This window comes from Gordionus sp. m RMFG-2023, chromosome 1 (genome assembly GCF_954871325.1).
Source record: "Gordionus sp. m RMFG-2023 chromosome 1, tfGorSpeb1-WG-v2, whole genome shotgun sequence".
NCBI classification, from domain to species: domain Eukaryota; kingdom Metazoa; phylum Nematomorpha; class Gordioida; order Chordodea; family Parachordodidae; genus Gordionus; species Gordionus sp. m RMFG-2023.
The window spans coordinates 4506554-4533492 of NC_088775.1; the positions used below are offsets into that span (position 1 = coordinate 4506554).

Here is a 26939-nt window from a genome sequence, read left to right on the forward strand (position 1 = left end):
TACATAAACGGTAAAATTATATTTTTAAAAAAAAAACTCGCTCGAAAAATGATTTAAAGTTGAAAAAAAATAAATAACATTACCGGTATAAACACATTGTTGTTAATATATATATATATATATATCAAATAAAATGAAATGTTATACTAAGTTTAACTTTGGCAAATTGTTAATTAGCTTATTTATGGATGTAAAATATGATTTTTATTTAAAGTCACGATAAGTGAATAATACTCATAAACTCAAATAGCAAAATAATAATCTGGCTAAAAAAAAATGTGTAAGTATATTTAGGTTAATTTGCATTATTTTGATATTCATCCCAGAAATAATTTTTAAGACAGAAAATAATTTGTTTTGTTTTTAAAAGATGAAAAACTAAAAAAAAAAAAGGCGGGGAAGTGAAGGTTTATTCGGATTATATAAATAAATTTAACAAGTACACATAAATTTGGTTAAATCGATTCAACGCGACATGATAGGTCATAAATTTAAAACTATCACGATTATTTAGCACGTGCAATTGCGAGCAATGAAATGTTTCATGGAATACCACCAATCCTGTTGCCTTTCTTCCATTTCCTGGGCACTTGTACTGCTTGGCAATAGGTTACGAATCCTAAAAAAAACTAATTTGATTCCTAGCAGCAATATTTTGGGTGACTTAAAATTATCCCATAATTTTTAAATAAAATAAATAATATGAAGATAATAAAAATGTGACAAATGAAATTGTCGGATTTATTTTTTCGAAAAGTGGGAGAGTATACTGGACTGTCCACTAATTTGTTTTTCCAATTTTTGTCTTTTCTTATCTTTATATTCGGCTCTCTTCCGTTGATGCTTCTGTTTAGCCATGAGGTCGGGTGCTATACTCGGGTTATTTATGGTCCAAGCGCTTAAGACTGGTCTGGGATTGACCGAGGGGCACAAATCTTTACATTTGGTGGCATTTTTAAAGTTGTCGAGGGACTTTTTAAACGAGTTAGTACCAGTGGAACCCTTATCCCTACCAGTTATAAATTCTATATCGCTGGAGAGAAGAGTGCTACCCGAATTCCCAGATTCCGTTTCCCAATTAGCTTCGTCAGGATCGTCCGCTAAATCAACCACACCATCTGCAGTTGAGATGTCTTTATCAGAATCAGTGTCGTGAATGGTGAGAATAGGAATACTCCTGTTGCTCCTTTCTCCCGTCACAGTTATTTCGTGGTGTGTTACTTCTTTCTGCGACGACGAATCAATCAAGTCAGGTAGGGTAATAATTTGAGATGATGCGGTGGTTGGGCCAAGGCTTAGCGAATCGATTTTGGCATTTAGACTAACATTATTATTATTGTTAATATAACGATTCATTGGGTTATCTTTGTATTTGTACGATACGGGAATATCCGTTAAATTCAAGGATATTGTCATGAGGGATTTATATAGTTCCAAGCATTCTTCCATGTAGATTTTTACGTCTTTCACCTTTATAATACTTTTTAAGATATCATTTGGACATTAAGAGGGAAAGGGGGTTTAAAAAGAAATTTTGTAAAATGAAAACAAAATTTCCCAATCATTATATGTCATATGGGGTGTTTAGCATTCCGAGCAATGTTTAATAAATTAAAACAAAATAAGCATTTTAAAAGAAGTATTTATTTAATTATTTACTCCAAGATAAATAAAACCATCCTGAGATTTTCTTCCCTCCTTTCGAACGTCTCGAGAATGCTGCTAATGAATGCGCGAATATTTCCATTCCGGCTTTAGAAAAGAAAGAGAAAAAATAATAATTACATTTTATTTGTTTCTAATCTCACTTTATTATCAACCACAGGTTTCACAATAGGACCTTTTACAACTAACAATTAAAATTAAACTTCGCAAATTCAAATAAATATATTATTCGTTTCTATAGAGTTTTATAAAATGATAGAATTATGGGTTAATAATAAGTGATCAAATTAAAACATTTTTTATTGGTTACTGGCAATATTATTAATGCCTTTTTAAACAAAAAATATTTTCAAAAATAAGTTTATTACTTAGCAGTTAGAACACTATAATAATTATTTTCACGAACCTGTACAACTTCATCGCGTCACAAAAGGCAAAATATTTGGCCGGTTCGGCCCGCAACGTTTTCCTGCAAGTGGCTAGGAAATGGGGCAAAGATTTGAAACTCTTGATTTTACGAATGTCAGTTTTTGTTGTGCTACTCGTTTTAAAAGGGAATAACAAGGTTTCGGGAGAGATTTTAGAGATCGAAGACACCATATCCATGATATCCTCACGAGAAGAAGAATGGGTGAGGCAAGATGAGTTCTTGGAAGACGATTGTGATTGATTGAGAGTGTTGAGCAACGACAGCAGCATTTGTGGCCCCTGAGTGGAATGAGAATTTTGAGAGGAATGTTCTGTTCCTTTCGTCGTTGGTGGTTGGTTCACTTTACATTTTAATAAATAATGATGTTACATATATCTGAACCTTTATGATCTTGTTATGATTTTTAAAATAATATTAGATTTATCATAAAAAAAATTTCTAAGGATCTAACCAGTTATGTCTACGGACGCTGGTTAGTAATAGTTAGTGTAATGGTTAAAAATCGGCGCTAAATCTATAGGCATGTGCCGAAGAAAATCGTGTATCAATTTTATTTCTGCTTTCTCCAAAATTGAATCATAATTTTCAGGATAAAGAAAAACCCCGAGTCTGAGGTGATAGTTGGTTAAAAATTTAGGATAATCCGTTTTTGAACCGGTTAAAATCAGCGTAAACTAGTTTTTTTAAAAAAAAATGGAATAATTAGAGTACCCAACATATAGGGGAGACCAGGGCTAGTCGGCACAAAGGCTTTGTTGTAGTAGAAGAAAAATTATATATCAATTTTTTATTTTTGATAAATATATATCGATTTTTTTGTATTTTGATATTTAAAAAAAAAGTATATTATTGATTTTGTATTAATACACATTTATTCGCGATTTTTATTGAAAAGGTTAAAATTTTTTTGATTTTAGAAATTATGTAAAAGAATATAAAGAATTTTATTGCATTTCTTCGGATATAAAAAAGATATATTTTTATTGAATTGAAGAAAAAAATAAAATAGTTTTTAAAAAAAAGGAAAATTTGTCATTTTTTGAATCTTACCACATATTTTAGAAAAATAAAATAGTTGTAAAAAAATAGAATTGGTAATTGAGCCATTACCACAGAAGCCATTACCACAGTGGTGCCGTGCATATTTAAAGATACCTACTTTGTAAATAGGTTAGGCGGAAAACCATTGACTACCATTATACAGATTAAAGGCCAAAAAGTATAAAAAAAAATCATGGAGCCGGGGTGTTAACTCCTCTAGGGAGTCACTCATCTCCACCTCCGTTCCATTAACATTAAAATTAATATTTTTTCGAACCAACATTTTCGAATTTCCGACTTCATTCTGAATTTCCTTCTTTCCAAAACCCATTGTTGTCCCACCTGGAACCTTTTCATTTTCAGCTGCTTGGCGGAATTTATATAACAAACGTCTTTCTGCGAACTCTTCGCCTTCCCGGGCTAATAATCTTGCGTCATCAAATATTCTCCGCTGTTGACCCCAGCCCAACGATTTATCCCATCGTTTAACTTATATGAGCTGCTTGTTCCACTTGCACTTTCCTGGGCAGGAGTCACTCATCTCCACCTCCGTTCCATAATAATAATAGTTTTTATTATTTTTGTTGGTGGTAAAAAAAAGAAAGAAATTATTGTGTAGTATCCATTTGTGTAAATTGTTGTTAGTTTTTTTTTTAAATCAAGAGAAAGAAAATTTTGAATTTATGGAGACCTACTACATAAAGACCAATAGAACCATGTTGCAGATTAATTCTTTAGACATGAAGAGTCCACTAGCGGACAAATGGCACAATGCGTGGATTGATCAACAGACTGGAGAAGGAGCCCTGTCGACAACCTCGTATGGTCTAACGTCCTAGCAAGGTAGGGCAACATTACAAGCAAATTACGCGTCAGGGCCGGCAACTATTCAATCGCGGCAAATGGGAATGAGGGAGCTCAGTTTAAACTGTTTCAATTGCGTGGGAAGAGGACATAAAGCCCTGGAATGTGCAAGTGGAACAAGCAGCTCATATACGTTAAACCATGGGATAAATCGTTGGGCTGGGGGCCAACAGTGGAGAGTATTTGATGACGCAAGATTATTAGCCCGGGAAGCCGAAGATTTCGCAGAAAGACGTTTGTTGTATAAATTCCGCCAAGCAGCTGAAAATGAAAAGGTGCCAGGTGGGATAACGATGGGTTTTGGAAAGAAGGAACAGAATGAAGTCGGAAATTCGAAAATGTTGGTTCGAAAAAATATTAATTTTAATGTTAATGGAACGGAGGTGGAGTTGAGTGACTCCCTAGAGGAGTTGATCATTAACGCCCCGGGTCCATGATTTTTTTAAGTTGCGTAAATGTTTTTTTTATAATAAATTAATTTTAAGGAAATTTAGTTTTTTTTGTATTGCGTTTATTTTTTAGCATATACCCTGGAGTTCATCCTTAGAAGGGGGTACATGTTGTAGTAGAAGAAAAATTATATATCGATTTTTTATTTTTGATAAATATATATATCGATTTTTTTGTATTTTGGTATTTAAAAAAAAGAAGTATATTATTGATTTTGTATTAATATACATTTATTCGCGATTTTTATTGAAAAGTTTAGAATTTTTTTGATTTTAGAAATTATGTAAAAGAATATAAAGATTTTTGTATTTCTTCGGATATAAAAAAGAAAAATAAAATAGTTTAAAAAAAAAGGAAAATTTGTCATTTTTTGAATCTTACCACATATTTTAGAAAAATAAAATAGTTGTAAAAAAATAGAATTGGTAATTGAGCTATTACCACAGGCTTGTCGGCAACGGATTTTATTTTAAAACCAGTAACCTTTATAAAGTAAAATTTGGTCTAAAATAAGAATTAAAAGTTTAAACATGACAAAATGGACAATATATGAAAGTTAAAACTCTTATTTTAATATTTAGGAAAGCTTCGGATTGATATGTAAGGTTTAAATATATGTTAAGATTGTATTAGTAATATTACCCCGATTGGGGTTAGTAGAATCGTAGCTTGTCAGCACAATCAATCAATTTTTATATTATTTATTATGGTATTCAAATATATAAAAATTAAAAATATTCTACACAAAAGATTATGAAGACGCCACAAATTGCGATTCTATTAATCATTATCAATCAAAATTTTATTAATAAAATCCTTCTTTTTAAAATTCTTTTCAGAAACATTTTTTTAATATACATAAATCAAACTGAGATTAAATATCAAATAATTTATGATTCTATTTCTAATTTATATTGATGGAAAAAGAAATATATTTACTAGATTATTACAACATAAATTTTATTTTTAGATTTTAAAATTTAACAAATATATATCCATAAGAGGGCGTTAAATGCATAAATATAAAAATATCATATTAGGAAACCTGAATAATTATTGGTTAGCGCTTATTTTTATATTTGGGTGTAAATACATGTGGAAAACCTAAAAATTAAAAAAAAAATGATAGGCTTCTTTGATACTTAATATATGAGTAGATTTAGAGTCGCAAAATAATAGAAAACTTGTAAGGCACATATTGCTGGCGTTATTGATCAAAATCTCTTCATTTTTGTTTTACAGGTAAATAGTAACATGTTAATCGTTATACCAATAATATTGTGATTTGACAGATTGGCGAGCTCAAAACCGACAACTTACTAAATATTCGATTGACCGAATTTTGCTAGTAATATCAATTGAAAAATGTTCATTTGTGTTTTACATATCTATAAATACGTGTAAAACATTATCCCAAAAAATATTTTAAGAAATATTGTGATTTGACCACCGATTGATTAAATACTGCATTGCTGGGCGTTATCCATGGGAAATTCTTTATTTTTGGTTTATACGTGTACATTTAGGTGTTAAGCATTGTCCAAAAAAGTATAATGATTTGACCTCTACTCGACTCATAACCAACCAATTAACAGTCAAACAATAATATTTTCAAAATTTATTTTGGAATAATGTATTAAACATAATATCAGTTATTATTCTAAAAAAAGTAACCTATGACAGGGGATATTTTTTTTATAAGAGATATTCAATTCATACTGGTCAATCGAATATTCAGTAAAAAGGGTTTTAAGTTCTGCAATGGATCAAATCACGATATTTTTATTTTATGGGATAATGTTTTACACGTATTTATATAGATAAATAAAACAAAGATTTCGACTAGCCCCATCGATGATCTGACTAACCACGGATTTGGGGTAACTAGGTTCAAAAAATCACTACTACTAAACCTTTTTTAGAGAAAAAAATATTATATAAAAAAATATAAAAGTGTATATTTATAGTTATGTTCAAAGGTATCGATTGGTATTTTTGCAAGAAAGGTAAAATTTTAATTTCTCTAAATTTCTTGTCTTTCATGATATATTTATAATATGCGGAATATTCCTTAATTTTAAAATTGTAAAAATGTATAATGAATGATATAAATTATTAATCTTAAGAACGGGTTAATTTCCGTGATTTAAATAAAGCGTTTAAAATATTGAGTGTCAATTTTATACCATTATTCAAGATGTTTTCATTAGAATTCCAGCCATTTTCTTGGTAGCTAGTATAGTATTGAGACTGAATGGATTCTATATCGATCACAGAATCGGAAGAACCGGAAGTAGCGCTAAAATAGACGTCGGAATCATCGTCATTTGGAATCGAAATAAACGCTGGCTCCTTCTGGTAATGCGATTTTTTTTGATCTTGAGCAAGGGTTGGAAGTGGTGGGGGAGGGGAGAGAGGGATAAGAATAGTCAGTTAGATACAACAATATTATATAACGTTATAAAAAACGAATGCCAAAATTTTCTATTAATTATCGTTGTAAGGGAGACAGAATAGTTTGTACAACATGCCTTTCCCTGCTGTGCACATAATAAAAGATAATCTAACATTTTTATTCATGAGCCTTTACTTTTATCACGTGTGGCTAAAATTCTGTTATCCTTGAAAAAAATATATCACACTTTTATGTTGTATTAGAATGATAAAGATTCATTATATTTTAAATGATTATTATTTATGGCTGTATTAGAATGATAAAAATTAATTGTATTTTAAATGATTATATAATATATATATATATTACGAACCTGTTGTTAGCCATGTATTTTGTTTATTTTTGTGGAAAAAGAAAAATACAGTGGCAACAAAGGAAAAGCAGATTCATTATTTTATTTTTGTTGAAAAAGAAGAAAATTTTATGATTTATAAATTATTGAAGAGAGATAAATTAATAAAGATTCATAAATTAGAGAAGAGACAAAGAAAATATATAATTAATAAAGGTAAAAATACTTTCAATTTAAGGATACTTTCAATTTAATTTACGTTCATTTTAATTTACTTTCATTTTAATTTACTTTCAGTTTAATTTACTTTCATTTTAATTTACTTTCAATTTAATTTACTTTCATTTTAATTTACTTTCATATTAATGTACTTTCATTTTAATAATGCCGTGTAGTTAATTTTTACATAGGGGTTTATGTGGACACAAACATATTTTTTTTAGGGGGAACATAAGGTCTTATTCAATTAGAATTAATTTTAGATTTTAAAAGTAATAAATATATATCTCTTCCCCCTCCCAGCTCTATGTATAAATTATTCTATTCTAATTTTTGTTTGATCATGGTGACGAATACCCTCCGTCCCATTTTCAAATTTTATACGATTTAATTTTTTTCCTAAATTTTCTATTACTATACCTCTTTCCCATAATTTATCCTTATTATTATAACATCTAGCCCATATTATTTGACCCATATGATATAAAGTACTATTGATTTTATTTGATAAAACCTCTATATCACCTCTTGGTTTTATAAGATCCAATAATACTTTCGCCCTTCTTCCCAAAAACCTTTCAGTTAGAGTAAAACCTCTACTGTTCTTAGAATTATTATAATATAATTGTGCAATCCACACTTATTAAAATAAAAGTACATTAAAATGAAAGTAAATTAAAATGAACGTAAATTAAAATGAACGTAAATTAAAATGAAAATAAATTAAAATGAAAGTAAATTAAATTGAAAGTATCTTTAAATTGAAAGTATCTTTACCTTTATTAATTATATACTTTCTTTGTCTCTTCTCTAATTAATTATATATTTTCTTAGTTTCTTCACTAATTAATGAATCTTTATTAATTATATATTTTCCTTGTCTCTTCAATAATTTACAAATCATAAAATTTTCTTCTTTTTAAACAAAAAGAAATTAATGAAAATCCTTTTCCTTTGTTGCCACTGTATTTTTCTTTTTCCACAAAAATAAACAAAATACATGGCTAACAACAGGTTCGTAATATATATATTATAATCATTTAAAATACAATTAATTTTTATCATTCTAATACAACCATAAATAATAATCATTTAAAATATAATGAATATTTATCATTCTAATACAACACGTCCACCCCATTAAGGTTTAGTGTATATAATCTCCTTCAATCTTCTTCTTCTAATAATGTCATTTCTTCCATATGACTCATGATATACCCAATCTCCAATTCATCTCTCATTTCACCCAATAATTCATCTTCTTCCTTCTGTAGCCATATATCCTTATCTTGAGTCATACCAGGTAATGCCTTTTTCTCCGATCTTATATTCACTTTATTGGAAATTTCTGGACATATATCCTTGGCACCTAAAGGATACCTTTCAAATCGAAACTTCTTAGAATATACTACTGTTTTAATTCCTTGTATTTTTTTCTTTCGATTCCTGAATCTTTTCCTTTGACACTGAATCTTTAAATGTCCCAACTTTCTACAACGAAAACATTGACGTATCCGTCTTAAATCATATGGGTCTAATATTATGGGCTAGATGTTATAATAATAAGGATAAATTATAAGAAAGAGGGATAGTAATAGAAAATTTAGGGAAATTAAATCGTATAAAATTTGAAAATGGGACGGAGGGTATTCGTCACCATGATCAACAAAAATTAGAATAGAATGATTTATACATAGAGCTGGGAGGGGGTAGAGATATATATTTATTTTTGCATTTTAAGATTTGATGGCAAAAGTATCATACTTGCCTTTTAAGACACACATCATGAAAAATGTGATATTACCAATTAATTATTATCCATTGTCGATGAAGTGGGAGGATAAATGGAGGCAACAAATGAATGGAAACACGAGGATAACGTGGGAGAACTGTTGGAAGATGAAGAAGAATGTATGTTGTCGAATGGATTTGATATAAGATGGATGCGTCAATGTTTCCGTTGTAGAAAGTGGGGACATTTAAAGATTCAGTGTCAAGGGAAAAGATTCAGGAATCGAAGGAAAAGAATACAAGGAATTAAAACAGTAGCATATTCTAAGAAGTTTCAATTTGAAAGGTATCCTTTAGGTGTCAAGGATAGATGTCCAGAAATTTTCAATAAAGTGAATATAAGATCGGAGAAAAAGGCATTACCTGGTATGACTCATGATAAGGATATATTGCTACAGAAGGAAGAAGATGAATTATTAAGTGAAATGAGAGATGAATTGGAGATTGGGTATATCATGAGTCATATGAAAGAAATGACATTATTAGAAGAAGATTGAAGGAGATTATATACACTAAGGCTTAATAGGGTGGACGTGTAGTATTAGAATGATAAAGATTCATTATATTTTAAATGATTATTATTTATGGTTGAATTAGAATGATAAAAATTAATTGTATTTTAAATGATTATAATATATATATTACGAACATGTTGTTAGCCATGTATTTTGCTTATTTTTGTGGAAAAAGAAAAATACAGTGGCAACAAAGTAAAAGGAGATTCATTATTTTATTTTTGTTGAAAAAGAAAAATACAGTGGCAACAAAGTAAAAGGAGATTCATTATTTTATTTTTGTTGAAAAAGAAGAAAATTTTATGATTTATAAATTATTGAAGAGACAAAAAATATATATAATTAATAAAGATTCATAAATAAGAGAAGAGACAAAGAAAATATATAATTAATAAAGGTAAAAATACTTTCAATTTAAGAATACTTTCAATTTAATTTACTTTTATTTTAATTTACTTTCAATTTAATTTACTTTCAATTTAATTTACTTTCATATTAATGTACTTTCATTTTATTTTATACCATTTGTCTCTTAAAGTTGGGAAAAATATTTTAATTTTACCTTTGGGGATAATTATGTTTGTCGCCAGACAAATAAGAAAGGGTTTACTCCTATGGAGGAGGGGGTGGGGAATGAAACTTAGTTTGATTTCAAGATTAGGGAAGATGTAATTAGTAAAATAAATTTATTATTGAAAATCGTAGAATATTATTTATTTTCACATAGTTCCAGAATATATGATGGCTTGGATTCTTTTTTGTACCAATTAATGGATATGGTTCATAAAATATCACGACCCCCTTTTCCTAATTATGTTGGATCATTCCATAAACATTCATAATGAAACGCTTAATTGTAGATTAGTTTCATTTCATTTATATTTAAAAACGTATGACCGACCCCCCCCCCCTCCCCCCCCAATAATTGAAAATAAAGATCGAATACTCCGTACCATTAGATCTAAAAAAAATAAATTGTTAACTTACTAAAATATAAAAAGACATTCTGATTTCAAAATGAATTATTTTTTGATTTCCGCTAATGAATAATCCTCTCACCTACAGTTGAAACGAAGATGTTACAAAAGGTTTTAACTTTATATATCAGATGGAAATATACTTTTCTGATATAAAATGAGAATGCTCCATTTTATTATCGAAGGGAACTCTTAATATTCTTAGGCCCTTCTCAGTTCGGTGTGACGGGTAAGCAGACGATATATACAATTGAATGAGTACCCATCCATGCCCAAGTGTTTACTAAATAAAAACTCACAACCATATAATTATAGTTTGATGTATTTTCATAATATTACATTTATTTCAAAAGATAATCATTCCATAATCCAGCAATTGCGATATATATAAAGAGGCCTCCATTACAAATATACAACAAAAATTATATTAATTACAGATTAAATGTAATTTTAATTTTTACCAAAAATCCTGGATATTGTTAAATATGATGGTTAAAGAAGGATTAGTAACATGCGAAGTTTTGTTACACCAAACCAATTTACTATTTAATATCCTACCCCCACCCCCGGCCTACACCGCCAATATTTCCTAAACAAGCAATAAATTAATTACTCACAAGATCCCAGCCAATCGGTTGTTTCCATAGCTGGCGGTTTAGAGCTTACCAATTTTTTCACTTTCTTTCTCCTGGGTATCATTAAATCGTCTCCGCTTTCGTGGGACGTGTGAAGAGCCGGCGGGTAATTTACGAAGGCCGCATTAAAGAATCGCTTGATTTGAGATATGAGTTGCCCAAAATTTGGAGTTATTTTTAGCCTAGGACTAAGCCATTTGGATAAGCCACATTCTCTTTTTTTTAAAAATTTTATAAGTTAAAAAAATATAATGTCGTCAAATATGTTCAAAAGAGTACAAAGTTTAAATTGTGTCCTATATTATTTTCGTTCAGGATTTCAATATTTTCCACGTAAAATAAATCAAATTTTTTAAGACAACAAAAACTGATAGATATAAAATAAATAATATAATCCAATAATAAACAAAGAAAAAATAAATAACTTATTGTTTGCGTGACAAAATCGTTCGTCGCATAATAAGATGGCGCCGAAATCGGCTTTATGTCGAATAACCCGGCCTACGGCTTGATTGACCGCTCGGTCGGCTTCGAGTCTGTACCAAGCATTCCCGTCCAACATCGTGTCCCACCCATCCGCACTTATAAATAATACGTTTAAAATTATGAAAGAAAAATATTTTACTTTCTAAAAGTTAAAATAAAATACATCAATTTAGAATTTTTAAAAAAAACATATGTAAAACAATTACAAATCAAATTTGTAAGAATATGAAAAAACCGTTAGATTTTCAATTTGAACTCTTTAGGTCATAAAACTTAAGGAAATTTTCCTATAAAAAGTTTAGTTTTTTAAGCCTATAGAACTGAAGAATAGCCCAGGACTATAAAACGACTAAGGGTCGCATCTATTAGGATGTAGTAAATGGAATAGTTATTGATTTTGTTGACCTCTAAGAAAGAAAGAAGCTTTTCTTTTCTATATATTATATTACATTATTTTATTACATATCAAAAAAAAATTAACCTACCCCGGATTTTTACTTCAAAAGGCGGGGTACATGATGCTTATTTAGGTTATGTAATTTTTTTATATATAAAATAATATTGGCGGGAAAAAAAGAAATAATTATTGTTGATTTTATCGATATTAATTAATTAATTTTTTTTTGTTTTGGAATCTGAAAAAAAAAATAAAATATTTAAAAAATGTGTAAAATATGAATCTTAGTAAAAAAATCTTAAGTGCTAAAAATTGTGTTCCAATTCCAATAATAAGCTTATTATTATAACGACTAACTCAATATTTTCGCCAGAAATATATTGTCAACTAGACTCAGCTAACAGTTTTCTAAAGCTTTGTGCCATCTGTGATCAAAATATATAGGCTTGCGTAATATTTTTTTTCTAGACAATATATTGAGCTAGCCGTTTTTTAAAAATCGGCTCAAATAGAGCAGATTTAACACCGCTAGTGCAGATTCTTTTGTCACAACCTATAAACAACATTAATTAAATGCTAACTCGTTCGATCTTCGTTCCGTATTACCCCGATACTTTTCGTTCATGAAGTCGATCTTCAAGGTGATCTTGGGGTCAGTTCGAGCGGGGTAAGGTAGACCACATATGAGCACGGCTCTAGCGTAAGAATCGGCGAAGTCAAAACCCTCGCTAAGTTTACCCCGACAGACTCCCATCATGATAGCGGACTTTGATTTTTAATTTTTTCGAAGGAATTTGAAATAATGTTCTTTATAAAAAATAATAAAAAATCTTCAAAGATTTTTTGATATTCCTGACAGAAAATCTTGAAGGAATTTGAAATAATGTTTTTTATAAAAAATAATAAAAAATCCTCAAAGATTTTTTGATATTCCTGAAGAAGAAAAAAATTTCAATTTTTCTTCTCAGAAAATCTTCTTTTTTTTTCTTTCAAACTCTGAAATAATTGACATCTTTGATTTTGGGTCCATGCCCATTAAGATTATAACCAAAAAAAACATTATGTAAGCCCCTAAAGATTTTGTTCGTAGCATGGCAGAAAATGCTTGGACATCTATTTTGCCAAATTTCGATGCTAACATAATATTAATTTTGGCTAAAACCTTAATCGGCCGGTTATAAGAAATCGACACACTAATAGGGCTTTTAAACAACACTACAAGTATTCTCGCTAACTTAAATTTTGATATTGCTAGAGGATATTAATTTAATTTTTTTAAAAAAAATTAAGGGGATTGATTAATAATTTTATTTTTTCATTTTGAATCTATATTTTTTAAAAAAAATTAATATTTTTCCCTTTTTCCATTCATTTCTTCTATTTGATCTTCTTTCCTTTCCTTCCGTCTTTCAAATTATTTTAGAATACATTTCATATCAAATAATATATTCTTAATTCTTCCTCACGTTAGTTTTTGTGTCTTGAACACTTGAGATGGAATCCCCGCCATCTATGGAATCGTAGTAAGATGAAATCTCTTGATTAAGTTTATCTTTAGCTTTTTTTTTGTTGATTTTAAATATTTTTTTTTTAAAAAAATGAAAGAGAGTGGGAGGAGGGGGGGGGGTATTAGAATGAAAAGAAACTTTTAGGTTCTATATAGACGGGTTTAATCTTTTCTAAGGATGTCCAAATACCGCTATCTTTTTTCCAGAATTGAACGCAATGATCCATCTGGAAGTAGGAAGGGAAGAATACCAAGATGCCCCCTTGAATTATTCTAGACAGGTTTAAGATAGTTAAGCCGAGAGAGGAAACGTAATTAGTGCTACTTCTTTATATTTTATTTTTTAAATTTATTTTATAAAATTAAAAAAAAAAATTATCTCCCTTTATCTATTCATTACCACTATTGTTTGGATTAAAAATTTCAAAAAATCGCATTCATTCATTTAGAAAATAATTCGTTTTTTCCATTATTAAAAGAAACCTATTCTTGTAAGATGAATTGAGAGCCGTTCCATCAGGCCCCTTCCCGAGTGCAGAAACAAGGACTTGATCGGCATTTATGATGTGCTCGTTTTCCAACCTCACGTCAAACTTGACATTCATTATGGAGGAAAATGTTGATATTGGAGATAGAGTTCCGCTTGTTAATATCATGCATCTAATGCCTTTTTTGAATAATTCCTGTAAAAAAAGTATATTATTTAAATTCTTTATTTATTTCCCCATTCTCTCCTTATTCCTAATTTTTTTGTAATTCGATAAAATACTTACATTGGTTTCTATTGGCGTAGTTAAAGTATCCGTTTATATGTTTGCGGGGGGGGGGAATAACTGATTGTAATTAGATAATTGTTCTAAAGTAACTTAAACAACTACATTATTTACGAATAACAATTATAAAAAAAATAACTTTTATTGTATGGCTAGGGCTAAAACACCAAAGACTCAGCACTCTCTGGGTGTTCGGTCTAACGGTAGGCACGCTCACACCGCCCAGTTTCACCCACGGAGGATTTTTATCGTAGCGTAAATGAACCTAATTTCGATTTAATTCATAACTTTTAGTGGACTATTGCGATCGCGATTTAACAGCTGAGATTTTTTTTTAAAAAAAATCTGTTCTTGATCAAATTTTTCTTCATTAATATCATCATCTTTTAGATTATTATTATTATGAATTGAAATTAAAGATAAAAATTTGTATTTAATAAATAAAAAATGATCTCATAAAAAAACACATTTTAAAAATCGATCAGCTGTTAAATCGCGATCGCAATCGCGCCGCCATAAATTTAAGGTAAAAAGAGAAAGGATATGAAAGCGCAAAATGAAATTGAAATAAATTATTTGAAAGCGTGGTATAATAATTAATAAATTAAGTGAACTAATTGTAATATAATCAATTAACCTCAAAAAGACATTGTTGTTAAACGGCTAAATCAATATTTTATCCAGAAAAATATTACGCAAATCTGAAGATCTTGCTCATAGAAGGAACAAAGGTCTAGGCATATATTATCAAAATCTCGGGGGGCTTCAGATATTTTTCTGACTAAAATATTGAGTCATCCGTTTTTAGAAATCGGCTCAAAACGAGCCGTTTAACAACACTAATCAAAGGCAATTAATAATATGATTATTTGATGTATTTAGATTGATTTGTGAAAGATATATAAACTGAAGTACAAAATATATCAAGACAGTTAAAAAATATAATAAATTCTTCAATAATAGTTAAATATGTCACCAATAAATTAAATCAAAAGAAAAACAAATATTTTTTTAACCCCTTTTGTCAAACAAAATTAAATATTTTACTTACAAAAATTTGAATAAGCGTAAAAACAGACGATTTTTTTTATAACTTTTAATAATCTATTCCGAAACAAAATACTTCCAAAATAAAAATAATATGGAAGATCGAACTTCAAAAACATTAAATACTACCCCCCCCCCCCTCCAAACTTTTACCAGACATATTTACATTACTTTTATTTAAATTCCATAAAGATAAGATCAAATCTTATAACAAATATAAAGGCAGGTCTATTTTATCCCTCAGCTGGGAAATGTCGCTCGGCTAACCATATAGCTCGTTTTTCCATAAATAATTTTTTTTTGGGGGGGAATGTATAATAAACATGTTCATATGGCAAAAAAAATATTTAAATTTTTCATTATTACTAATAATTGTATAAATCGTTTAATTTTTTTGCATTATATATTTGGTTCATTCCGAGAAAAATAAAATCCCATTAAAATATAAAAATTTTTTTTTAGACATAACAGCAATTTACAAAATATTATCGGTATTCTAAAGAAATATTGGATATTTACGATTGTTTTTTAAATAGCATTTCTTGACTACGATTAAGGCGAAATTTATTAAACACATTCAAAATAATCCTTTTTTCTAAGAGGACTCAGAGGAAAAATATATCAATGATATTTGTTGAACAAGTTATCTGATGATGAATCACATATGAGTGAAAATTTAAAGATCATGAATCCATTATCAATAAAAAAAAATGTTAAAATTTATATTGAACATAATCATGCAAGATCTAATTAGGGAAATGGACCAAGAATCTACAAAATCTTTCATTAGAAGATATTCAAATTTTGATAAAAATTAAATATATTCGATATTCTAAGAAATATTGAATAATTACAATTTTTTATTTATAAACATTTCTTGATTTAAGAAAAATTTATTTAAACACATTCAAAAATTTATGATTTTAAAAATTTTTTAAACGCCATCTAGCGGATAGAATATTATTTTTCTACATTTATAAATATTTTAAAAATAGGGTATAAGTAAATTGAAATTTTTTTAAAAGTATTGAGTCTAAAATCTTTAATAGATAATTTATTATACCTATTCAAACATTTATTTTTACTAATTAATTTGAATTAATATTAGGAAAGTAAAAATCCCACTGGAATAATGATTGAAAAAATATAATACATAAATAAAGGACTTTTTTTTTACAAAATAACAATAATCTTCAATGGCATAAATAGATAATTTCCTGTTAAATTATTATCAATTTTTCTTTTTCATCATTTGATTCTTTTAATATATATATATATATAATACTTTATTTAAAAAACAAATTTTTCTTTTACAAATTACAATTAAAAATATATATTAGAAAACAAATAAATTAAAAATATATATACATTACCGGCCATAAATGATTGCCCACCCTGTATTTTCTTAACATTTTTCTTAAAATAAGACAAATAACACACAATATGAGGTTTATCAAATTTATTTATAAGTTTACATATTATTATATAAAATTACAAAAAATAAAAGACATAGCAATTAAGTAACATCTAAATTTTGGTCTCATCAATATCCACCTTTATTCTCAATAATTGCTGCACAAATTTTTGATAATCTTTCGATGAGATTTTTTAAATATTCGGAAGTGATATTATTCCATTCTCTCTGTAATACCTCCCAAAGGTGCGAATGAGAGGTTAGAGGGCTTTTTCGCGCTTGTCGATCAAGGTGATCCCATAAAGTTCGGATTGAGATCGGGAGACTGGGATGGCCAAGTCATCAACTCGAGAATACCCTGTTGTTGTAGATTTTGTAAATAATCTTTGCATAGCCTGGATATATGCTTTAGGTCATTATCTTATTGAAATAAAAAGTTATTCCCGATCAAACTTTCCTGATGAAATCACATGGTCCTCAATGATTTGCCGGTATCCCTCCTTGTTAAGGATTCCTTTAATTTTGACAATGTCGCCGGTTGCCACGGCACCAAAGATCCCTCACACCTTAATAAACCCTTCCCCGAATTTGATTGTAGGAATTATGCAGTGATCGCTTATTCGCTCTCCAGCTGAGTGGCGGACATATTGAAGATTATTTTTAAGTTTTATGACATACTTATATATATTAATTAAAGCATATATTTCGTCGGCACATGTCCTTGGCCTGCTAGGGGTGGACATGATGTAATTATAAGAATAAATATGTTATTTTTTTAAATTGTGATTATATGATGATTGGATTTTTTTTCTTCTCTTTTTAATTTTTGAATTTTAAATAAATAAAATTAATTTTAACGTTTTTATTAACTCCCATTCTCTGCTCCAGATGAACGTGTGTTTAGCACAGCAAAAGCTGCGTTGAGCATTCAAGCGTACTTGTATATGTGATCAAAATTTTGAAAATCAATTCTTGTTATAAATAAATAAATTATTAACAAAAAAAGGATCTACTCTTACAATATATTTATCTTCGCATAATTTTAATTTTTAATGTATGAAGGAGGAAAAAAAAATTATATATAATATTTTGTAAATTATTTTTAAAGAATAGCGAGTAGCGCGTTACTTGTTTAAAGTAACGGCAACACTTTCAAAAGTAACGAGTATATGTTTTGAAGTAACATTTACAGCACTAATAAATATGTTTGGATGAAATAAATCTTAATAGCTAGAACAACTAACTGAGCCTCGAACTTTGGACAAAATTATTAAAATTTAAAATGTCAGAAATATTCATAATTTTTATTTTTCAAAATGTCTAACTTTTAAACATAAAAAATAAAAAAACCTTAAAATTTTTCATGTTTTCCTTGACCATCTTTTTGAGGTCCCGGTAATGATTCTTGTATTCGTTGTTCATGATAGCTAACCGATCAACGCGAATATCGAATTTTTTCGCCAACAAAGTCTTTAGCCCATTTTTCTGAGAATTCGCACTGCAAATTTTAAATATCGTAAAAAAATTTTTTCCCCATCTCTATACACTATATACGAAATGAATCATTTAATAATTATTTTTCATCCTAATTCATCTCTTGTATTTTTAAAAAATTGTTTTATTTCTAAACTCAGATAAAAAAAAGGGGGGGGGGAGTAAATAATTTAGAAAAACTTGTCATTTTCAGATTTTTTTCTAGGAACTCCCGTGTTATCAATCGACTCCATCTCCTCGCCATTCCGACCTTAGATAAATATTTAAAGATCATATTTATTTATCATTTTTATGATTAAACAAAATAATTGTAAAACTGTTATCTAAATTTTAGTGTCCAGTTTCGTTTCATGGTCATAAAAATATCCGATAAAAATTCGAAATTCCTGCTTTGAAACCGAATTGTTTTTTTCCTGGAATATTTTTTTAGGACCTGATGGGAAGATCATATGTTGGATGCGAGCTAGCAGATAAAAAAATACTTGAAATACCGATAAACTTCGGCGAACTCAACGGCATGGTTCGTGGTAGTAAAAGTAAGTCGAGGTTGGGATAAGATAAATTGTGTGTTCGGAAAAAAAATTTTTTAAATTTTTAAAAATATAATTTTAATGTTTAATGGCTTTGTTTATTTCATCAAGGGCTAGAAAGTGTGACGGCCATTCAAGAACTACGTAATTAGGATCACTTACCAATATATCATTGAATTCTGTTTTATTGTAAAAAAAATAATAAATAGTGAGAGGACTTAAAGGATTCCAGATTTTGTTGGTAGTGTGGTTTGTAACCAGCTATTATTGGTGAAATTTAATGTTGACTGTATTCTTCAATATCGATTAAAATTTTTGTTCATATTTTAAACATATAGATGGAAATAGATATGCACTAGATGATCTGAAGCATAATTGTATTTTGGGAATATTAAAATTTTTTTAAAATTAAATAAAACGCCATACGGGAAGGGAAATACTTGAGAATATTTTCTTTTTGAATAAAGATTTGTCACATTGTGTTATCAAAAAATGTTTGGATACATAAAGATCGATCCCACAACTGGTGATCCGAGAACGAAGATTTTTCCTTTAGCCACACGAGTAAAAAGATCACTATTTGGGGAAGAAAAATTTGCAATTGAGTATATTTCACTTTTTTAAAATAATTTAAACAAATTTAGCTGTTGAAAATTTAAAAAATAATGACGTCTACAGCTTCAGTTATTTGACTGATAGGACCCGATAATGTGGCATCATCCAAATACCAAACATTGAAATCGAGGTTACAATTGGTTTTTCTATATTTTGGATGATGATGCTGTTTATAGCTTAGAAGTGGACAGAGTGGATCCCCTTGTTGAATTCCTTGTGCCGAAAGGATAGTTTGATTGTCATATCGTAATATGGGTAGGGGTACAACAGATTGACTGGATATAGTTAAAATAATCAAGGTAAACTTCTAAGAATCTTTGGATTTTAGAAAATTAGGATTTAAAGTATTGAAGGCATTTTTTTCGATTTGTTTATGAATATAGGTCTAATAAGTTGTATCGTTTTATAAATATGTATAAAATGCGTAAACCAACCTTCAGATGTCTCCGATGAAAGACCGAAAAGGGTCCTAACCAATACGGCCATTTTTTCCAATCCCCCGACATCCGGGGCCCGGCCTATTTCACGTGACGTCAACATACCTAAGGCGTCGGCCGCTTGAGTCACATAGCAAGCTATCCGCTCTAATAGTTCGATAAATGTCCGAGCATCACGTAAGTCCTCCATCATAAAAGCTGGCAACCATTTTTTTTTAAAAAAAAACCTTATAAGAGCAAATAATCTCTTAAATGATTAAATATGTATCCGCTAAAAAAATGGAATATAAATTAATCAAATATCATCTATTTTCCGACCATCTAAATTCGTTATATATCTATGACATTTGGAGATTGAGACAACGATATTCAACTGCTGTGAGCAATTTTATTTAATAGTGTAATATTAAAAATTGCATTAATTTAAAATTATAAAATGCGATATCTTCAAACTGCTAGAAAATATAGATTGGGAGAGCTACCATAGAAATAGTGCGGAAAACAAGTGATCCAATAGATACAATTCTTGTATCAGTTGGAATTTACACGTTTTTTTTTAAAATAAAACTAACCTCGGGATAACAGTTCATCTGCTAGATATTCTATGGATAGAACACTACCGCTCGCGTTGAAGTTTTGGGCAGGTGCTAAAGGGAAAGTATCCATAAGATTTTCTAAGTTAAGGAAACACTCTTTAACTCGACTGTTTTTGTTGTTTTATTAAGAAAATTTAAATGTAAATACAAATTTGGCTTGGTAGTAAATTTTATAGGGAGTTAAAAATAGATTATTCCAATTGAATCGGATTTACTTAAATCTAATTTGAGTATCTTTTAAAAAAAATATGAGTATGAATAAAAGATTACGCTAATTCCACCAAAGTAAATTCACTTCCGGGGGTTTCTTGCCCGCTTACCAGCTCTTTATATGGCTGGTAATGAGTGCCACTACCTTTGCGATTGCGCAATTCATCAATCGCTGAATCTATTTCGACCAATGAACGAGCGATTTCTAATGACGTAATCTCTAAAGAGAAGAAAAAATATTTTCTTTTATAATTATACAATTTTATTACAAAAGAAAGAGAAAAATATGATAATTTATTGAAACCTAGTGAAGCAGCTTCTTCACAAAATTTTTCTAGATTGTGGGCTTCATCGAAGATTAAGATGGCGTCTTGTAACATGGCATTGTCTGCTCGATTATCATTTTTATAAAAAAAGAAAAGAGAAATGGAAATTTATTGTTGTTATAGAAGCACCAATGAGATGAGAATAGATGGAGCAGCTTTCACTGCCTAAATTCCCTTGAATATATTTCTTTTTATAATATAAATCAATTTTTCATGAGAACACAAAATGTTTTATGCTAGAAGCCGCTCTACGTTTTAAAATCGTTTGGGGTTAGATTCTATTTTTTTTTTAAATAAGAGGGGGCATAAACAAAAATAATAAAAAAATATAGATAATTCATAAATAATGATAATTCTTCAATTATATCCTGCAATATTTTTGTATTCCTCTCCCATATGATATTTAAATTCGAATAATTGTTTATATATATTTTTATTATTTCTCAAGAGTATTTTGTTTAATATGTTAGCTAATCCCTATATAAAGTGAGCATTTTATTCAATTCATTTATCCAATCAGCTGTGATTAATCAAATAACATGTTGCAAACTTTAAAAATTTTTTTTGATTGATAATGTAACATGCCTATTGTAATTTCCTCGTATGCAATATCACTCACTTATAGGGACCTAGCTCTAAATATAAATTGCTAAACAAAATATACATTTTTAAAAAAATTAAATTTATATAAATATAATTATTCAAATACAAATATCATATGGGAGGAATAGCAAAAATATTGTATCCAGTCAGCTGTCAGTCAACTAATAAAGCGACACATTAAGATATCAAAATTTTATTGATCGCAAGACAAACATCAAAATTTTTCTCATATTTAAAAACAAAATGATATTGTAGAAATTGAATGGAACTTTCGAACTTTTCATTTTAAGTTATATAGCGTAAAAAGTTTTAAAATATATTTTAGATTTTATAGTCTAGTTATATTTTTTGGAATGTAACGAATAAAGTAACTAGTTATTTTTCTAATGTAACTTTTTAAAAACACTTGCATTTCTATTTGCAATTTACCCGACGCTCATCTTACGACCAATCGATTTTTCAACATGGATCCAAACCCTCCCCGATCCATATAAACCCCTGGCTTGAGGTGGTTAACCAAGAATCGGTCTCTGTTTGGTTCTATGTTCGTAAAATGTCACTTTTTGAAAACCGAACCCTCTTCAAACGGTTAATCAAATTTTAAGTTATTTGTTTTTATTTGCCAGTAACTGCCATATTGAAGTATAATAAAAAAATTAAGTTACAGGTTTAAAGAAGCTTATCTAGTGTTATTGTGTAATTTTTTTTATCTGATCAAAATTTTATTGTTAAAAATAAATAAAAAATAATTTCAAAAATATCTAATCTTATAGTATATTATTTTAGTATTAATTTATTTATAAATAATTATATATAAAAAGACAGGGATCCAAACCGAAACGAATATCTGTTCGGTTCAGGTTCGGATGAAAATAACGGTTCAAGGTTCGGTTCGTAAAAAATAAAAATACCGGTTCAGTTCGAACCTTTAAACCCGGTTTGAACACTTTTGTATTCAAACCTATGTCGAATTATATATAGGGAAGAATATTTTTATTTATTTCACAATTAAAATAAAAAACACACACATAAAACTTCATTTTTATTAATTGCACATTATAAAATAATATTTAAATTATAAATATAACAAATAAATTTCAATGATTTATTTTAATATGAACAATTACTTAAATTGTTCATATTAAGCTGCGCAATTAATATATTTTCTAAATTCGTCTCGCTCAAATTATATCTATAAGGAGATAATATAAATTTAATTGTTGAAAAATATCTTTCCACACTAACTTGGGTAGCCGGCACTGCCAGTATGATATTAGATTTGATATGTCATTTATAATATTATATGTAAATAATTTATATATTGGATATAATTTTTCTCTAGGCATTATAATTTAAAGCTTAAAATATTTAAAAAATGTTGTAAAATGGTAATATAGTAAAGATTAAATTTTTGCAATATACTTGTAATAACTTACACATTATATTTTACTCATAAAATTATGAGACTCGAACGGGTTCAGAGACATATTAGCGGTTCGGTTAGGTTCGGCTAGATATTTTTTAGCGGTTTAAAAAATACCGGTTTTTAGCGGTTTAATGGTTCAGTTCAGGTTTGGATCCCTATAAAAAGATATCGTATTATATATTATTTTGTGCATAATTTTATTTATATTATATTTAATTTTTTTAGGTAACGAGTAACCCGTTACTTGTTTGAATAGTTAGTAACGCGTGTTACTTTTTTCACAGGGTAACAAATAATGGTAACGCGTTCCTTTTTACAGACGTAACGCGTTTCTTTTTTGAAGTAACTTTTACATCACTAATATTTATCAATAAAATTTTTTTTACCAGCGCTATTATTAAAATTGCTTTTTGCATTGTTGACTTTATTCACTTTCAAGATGTTGACAAGATTTCTGCTCCCTGTAACCTTTATCATAATAAAAATAAATGCGTTATTTTGTATTTGAATTAAAGTATTAACAAAATAAAAAGTTACACAAGGAGTACTAAAATACTTACAAATTTTAACAAGAAATTTCGAATATTTACAAGTAATTTCGTCGTTTCAAGGTATATATATATAGCATAGATATAGCAGTTTTTTAAAAAATAGATATAATAGAGTCTCAGGAAGGAATAATTTATTTGAACATATATTCCCTTTAAAAAAAACTTAGAGAAAAATATATAAATGATGGCAATTACATGGGTTACATTTCCCTCCCTTCCATCAAATAGTTCTTAATTTTGTAATTCAGAAGAAATAATATATTAATGTCAATCATATTCTATTATCATTATTTATTTATTTATTGGAGAACTATGGGAACCCGAGAAATATGTGGCCCATAAAATGTAGAGTTTTTATTCCTAACACAAAGTTTGACCCCTAGCAACGTATTTATAAAAAATAAAATAGAACCACCTGCCCATTGCTCTTGGCATCCACGAGGTAATTATAAGGTGTTAATATAAGATCTGCATTTTTAGCGAGTTCCCTGGTGGAGTAATAAGGGCACACTTTATTGGCTGTCCCAAATCTTACGAGATCTTCTATATCTGGAACGGGAGGCAAAATGGCAATATCCTGAAGGACCAGATTGTTCTGATTCATCGATGGCTTTTTCTGGGGTGCTGTTTGCCTTGAGGTGTTAAAGTGATTGGATACATTGTTGTAGAAATGGCAAGTGCGATGGAAAAGCTTAACAGATGATATTAAATTAGAAAAGTGAGGAGAGGAGGGTAAGATAGGATATATATCTAATATAATATAATGTTTAAAAGAAAATTTGAAATACATATATTTAGCAAAACCTTTCCTCTGCACTTTTGAATCTTGATTGCATTATTGCTTTCTTTGGACACTTGAGGATGTATGCATAATTGCTCCCTGGAAGCTAATATTGATGAGTGTATTAAGGAAGCGTATTTCGTTTTTTTCAGTTCATGCATAACCTGATTTAATTGGCTGTGAGTCCGCGATGAATATATGATTTTAGGGAAAGAAATATTGGGATTTGTATCTATGGTACCTAGCATATCTTTTTGAGGGTTAGGGCTCACAGATGTAGATATTTTGGCTTTGTGGTGTTGAAGCCAACCTAAGGATGCACATAAAAGGCACAGCGTTTTTCCTGTCTCCGTGAGTTGGGGAGGGGAGTTATAATTTATTATTTGATTAATAGAAAATCAAATGGTAGCTAAATATTCTTAAAAATCCCTATATACAAGTATTACTAGCAGATGTTATTATTATTATTATATTAAGAGGGATTGCCCCTGATATTATTGGAGGGTCACTTGCTCTAGAAAGCATTTTGTCAAGTCAAAATAAACCATTACAATCATCTGAGTCCCACCATAGGCTCGTTATAAGGAAATATCAAAGCAAAAATCTAACCATTAAAAAAAATACTAATAAACCAAGTTAAAACTGGTTTGTAGTTGATTTAGATTAAAATTAAAATAATATTAATTATTTTAAATATAATATATTTTCCAATTTTTGTTTAAATATAATAGTACAAAATGGCTCAGTTAATTTGTTATTTCTTATTCATATTCTTCCTTTCCTTTCTTTTTTCTCTTCCTTTTTTCCTATAGTTTGGCAAAAATCTTGTTTTATCTCTTTTAAAAATGGGATAAATTGAGCTGCTTAACAAAACTACATTCACCCATAAACATTGCAAATATTTTAAATATTAATAACTTTTGGTGAATAAAAAAATATAAAATACACTTAATCATTTGTGAAAGTTAGTTGGATTTGTTTAAATAGAAAATATTGATTTTTTTATGAAGTGATGCATAAAAATCTATATAAATACCAGATTGGTATCGAATTTTTTTAGTAATATCTGTCAGTGAAAAATTTGTGGATAGGCATAACCCTAGAAATAAGGAAAAAAAATCATATTATTAACCCATCATTACTCTGGTGGGATCCATAGCAACTCAGTCATGCTAGAATTGATATTAAATATAAAAGGTTAATTATTATGATCTAGAATCCTTAGCAACTTCATTAAATAATTACATTTATTTTAGTTTTTAAGATATTGTGTTTCGTGATTACTGGGATATGTGAATTTCACCAGAGTAAATTCACAGGTTTTTTTTAAACCTTGGTTAAGATAGGAAAAAATATTTTTTAATCCATTTTATTTAGATGAATAAATAATAATTTTATGAAATGTCTAGTTTAAATATATAATAATATTTGTTGGACTTATAATTTCAAGTTATATTTTTTTAAAATCCTTTTTTAGAAAATTTTGGCACAAGTTATATCCCAAATATTTTTTATCTAAGAATATTAATTAATATTTTATAATGTTTAAGGTTAGTTCAATCTTATATCCAAGTATAAAAACTAAATAATGAAAATAAATAGATATATTCATTTGAAATCAGGATACCCCACCAGAGCATTTATGTCATTTTTGCTACTGGAATATTGAGGAATTAAGATGGGTTTTATGATAGCTATTATAAAGTAAAAATATTATATTATTTTCTTTGTCCTTCTTATCTGTTTAGAAATTTTTAGATATTTTTTTTTTTTTAAAATGGGTATAAGCCAGTGATATTGGTTAAAATTGAAAGCACCAGCCAATGCCAAGATATACTGAATGAGCCTATATCAATATAAAATTATCATTTTAGAAAACTATTAAGTATTACTTATTTTTATATTAATAAACTAGTATACAAGATATTCATTTCATTTTTGTAAGATATTTGATTGGGGGAGGGGATGTGATATTCATAAAAATATTCAAGTTATTAAAGGGAGAATTTACATGTTTACAAATTTAATATAATTGATTTTAAGTTATATATTTGTTAATGTCGTTTTTATTAGTTATATAAGATAGAAATAAAAAATTCACAAATTATAAATCCAAAACCATATACATATAAATTTATTATGATTTTTTTATGTTAGTGGTTACTACAATTATATAGGTACCTTATTAAATATTATTATTTATATGCTTAAATAATTAATATAAATTTTGTGAAGGTAATAATCTTATTTATTTTGTGATACCCGTTCCTGTAGGGCTTTCTAATAATCCATTTTGGCGATTTTCTAGGCATTGAATAACTTTTTTCATATACTCTATTTGACATTCATAAGGAGTATATGGAAAATCAATTGATATTTTATTAACAACAATTTCTGGCATATTAAAAGTGA

At 28.4% G+C, this 26939-nt stretch overlaps 1 protein-coding gene and 1 long non-coding RNA gene across 2 annotated transcripts; both read right to left on the bottom strand.

Moving 5' to 3' along the window:
* Window positions 1-741: 741 nt before the first annotated feature.
* Window positions 742-26928, bottom strand: LOC135930746 (regulator of telomere elongation helicase 1 homolog). The gene is made up of 19 exons (XM_065467556.1): window positions 26790-26928; window positions 24551-24870; window positions 24162-24437; window positions 23582-23663; window positions 21145-21228; window positions 20986-21060; window positions 20140-20232; window positions 18309-18385; window positions 14637-14762; window positions 14208-14407; window positions 13864-14051; window positions 13684-13775; window positions 12832-12983; window positions 11760-11915; window positions 11317-11549; window positions 6637-6828; window positions 2072-2435; window positions 1660-1752; window positions 742-1480 (listed from the first exon to the last, which is right to left on the bottom strand). Exons 1-19 carry the CDS (start codon window positions 26926-26928, stop codon window positions 742-744), a joined length of 3681 nt encoding a protein of 1226 aa, XP_065323628.1.
* LOC135931576 (uncharacterized) lies at window positions 18421-20116 on the bottom strand. Its single transcript, XR_010573091.1, has 3 exons — window positions 20032-20116; window positions 18633-18702; window positions 18421-18456 (listed from the first exon to the last, which is right to left on the bottom strand). It is a non-coding gene; the product is annotated as an uncharacterized LOC135931576 (long non-coding RNA).
* Window positions 26929-26939: the final 11 nt, after the last annotated feature.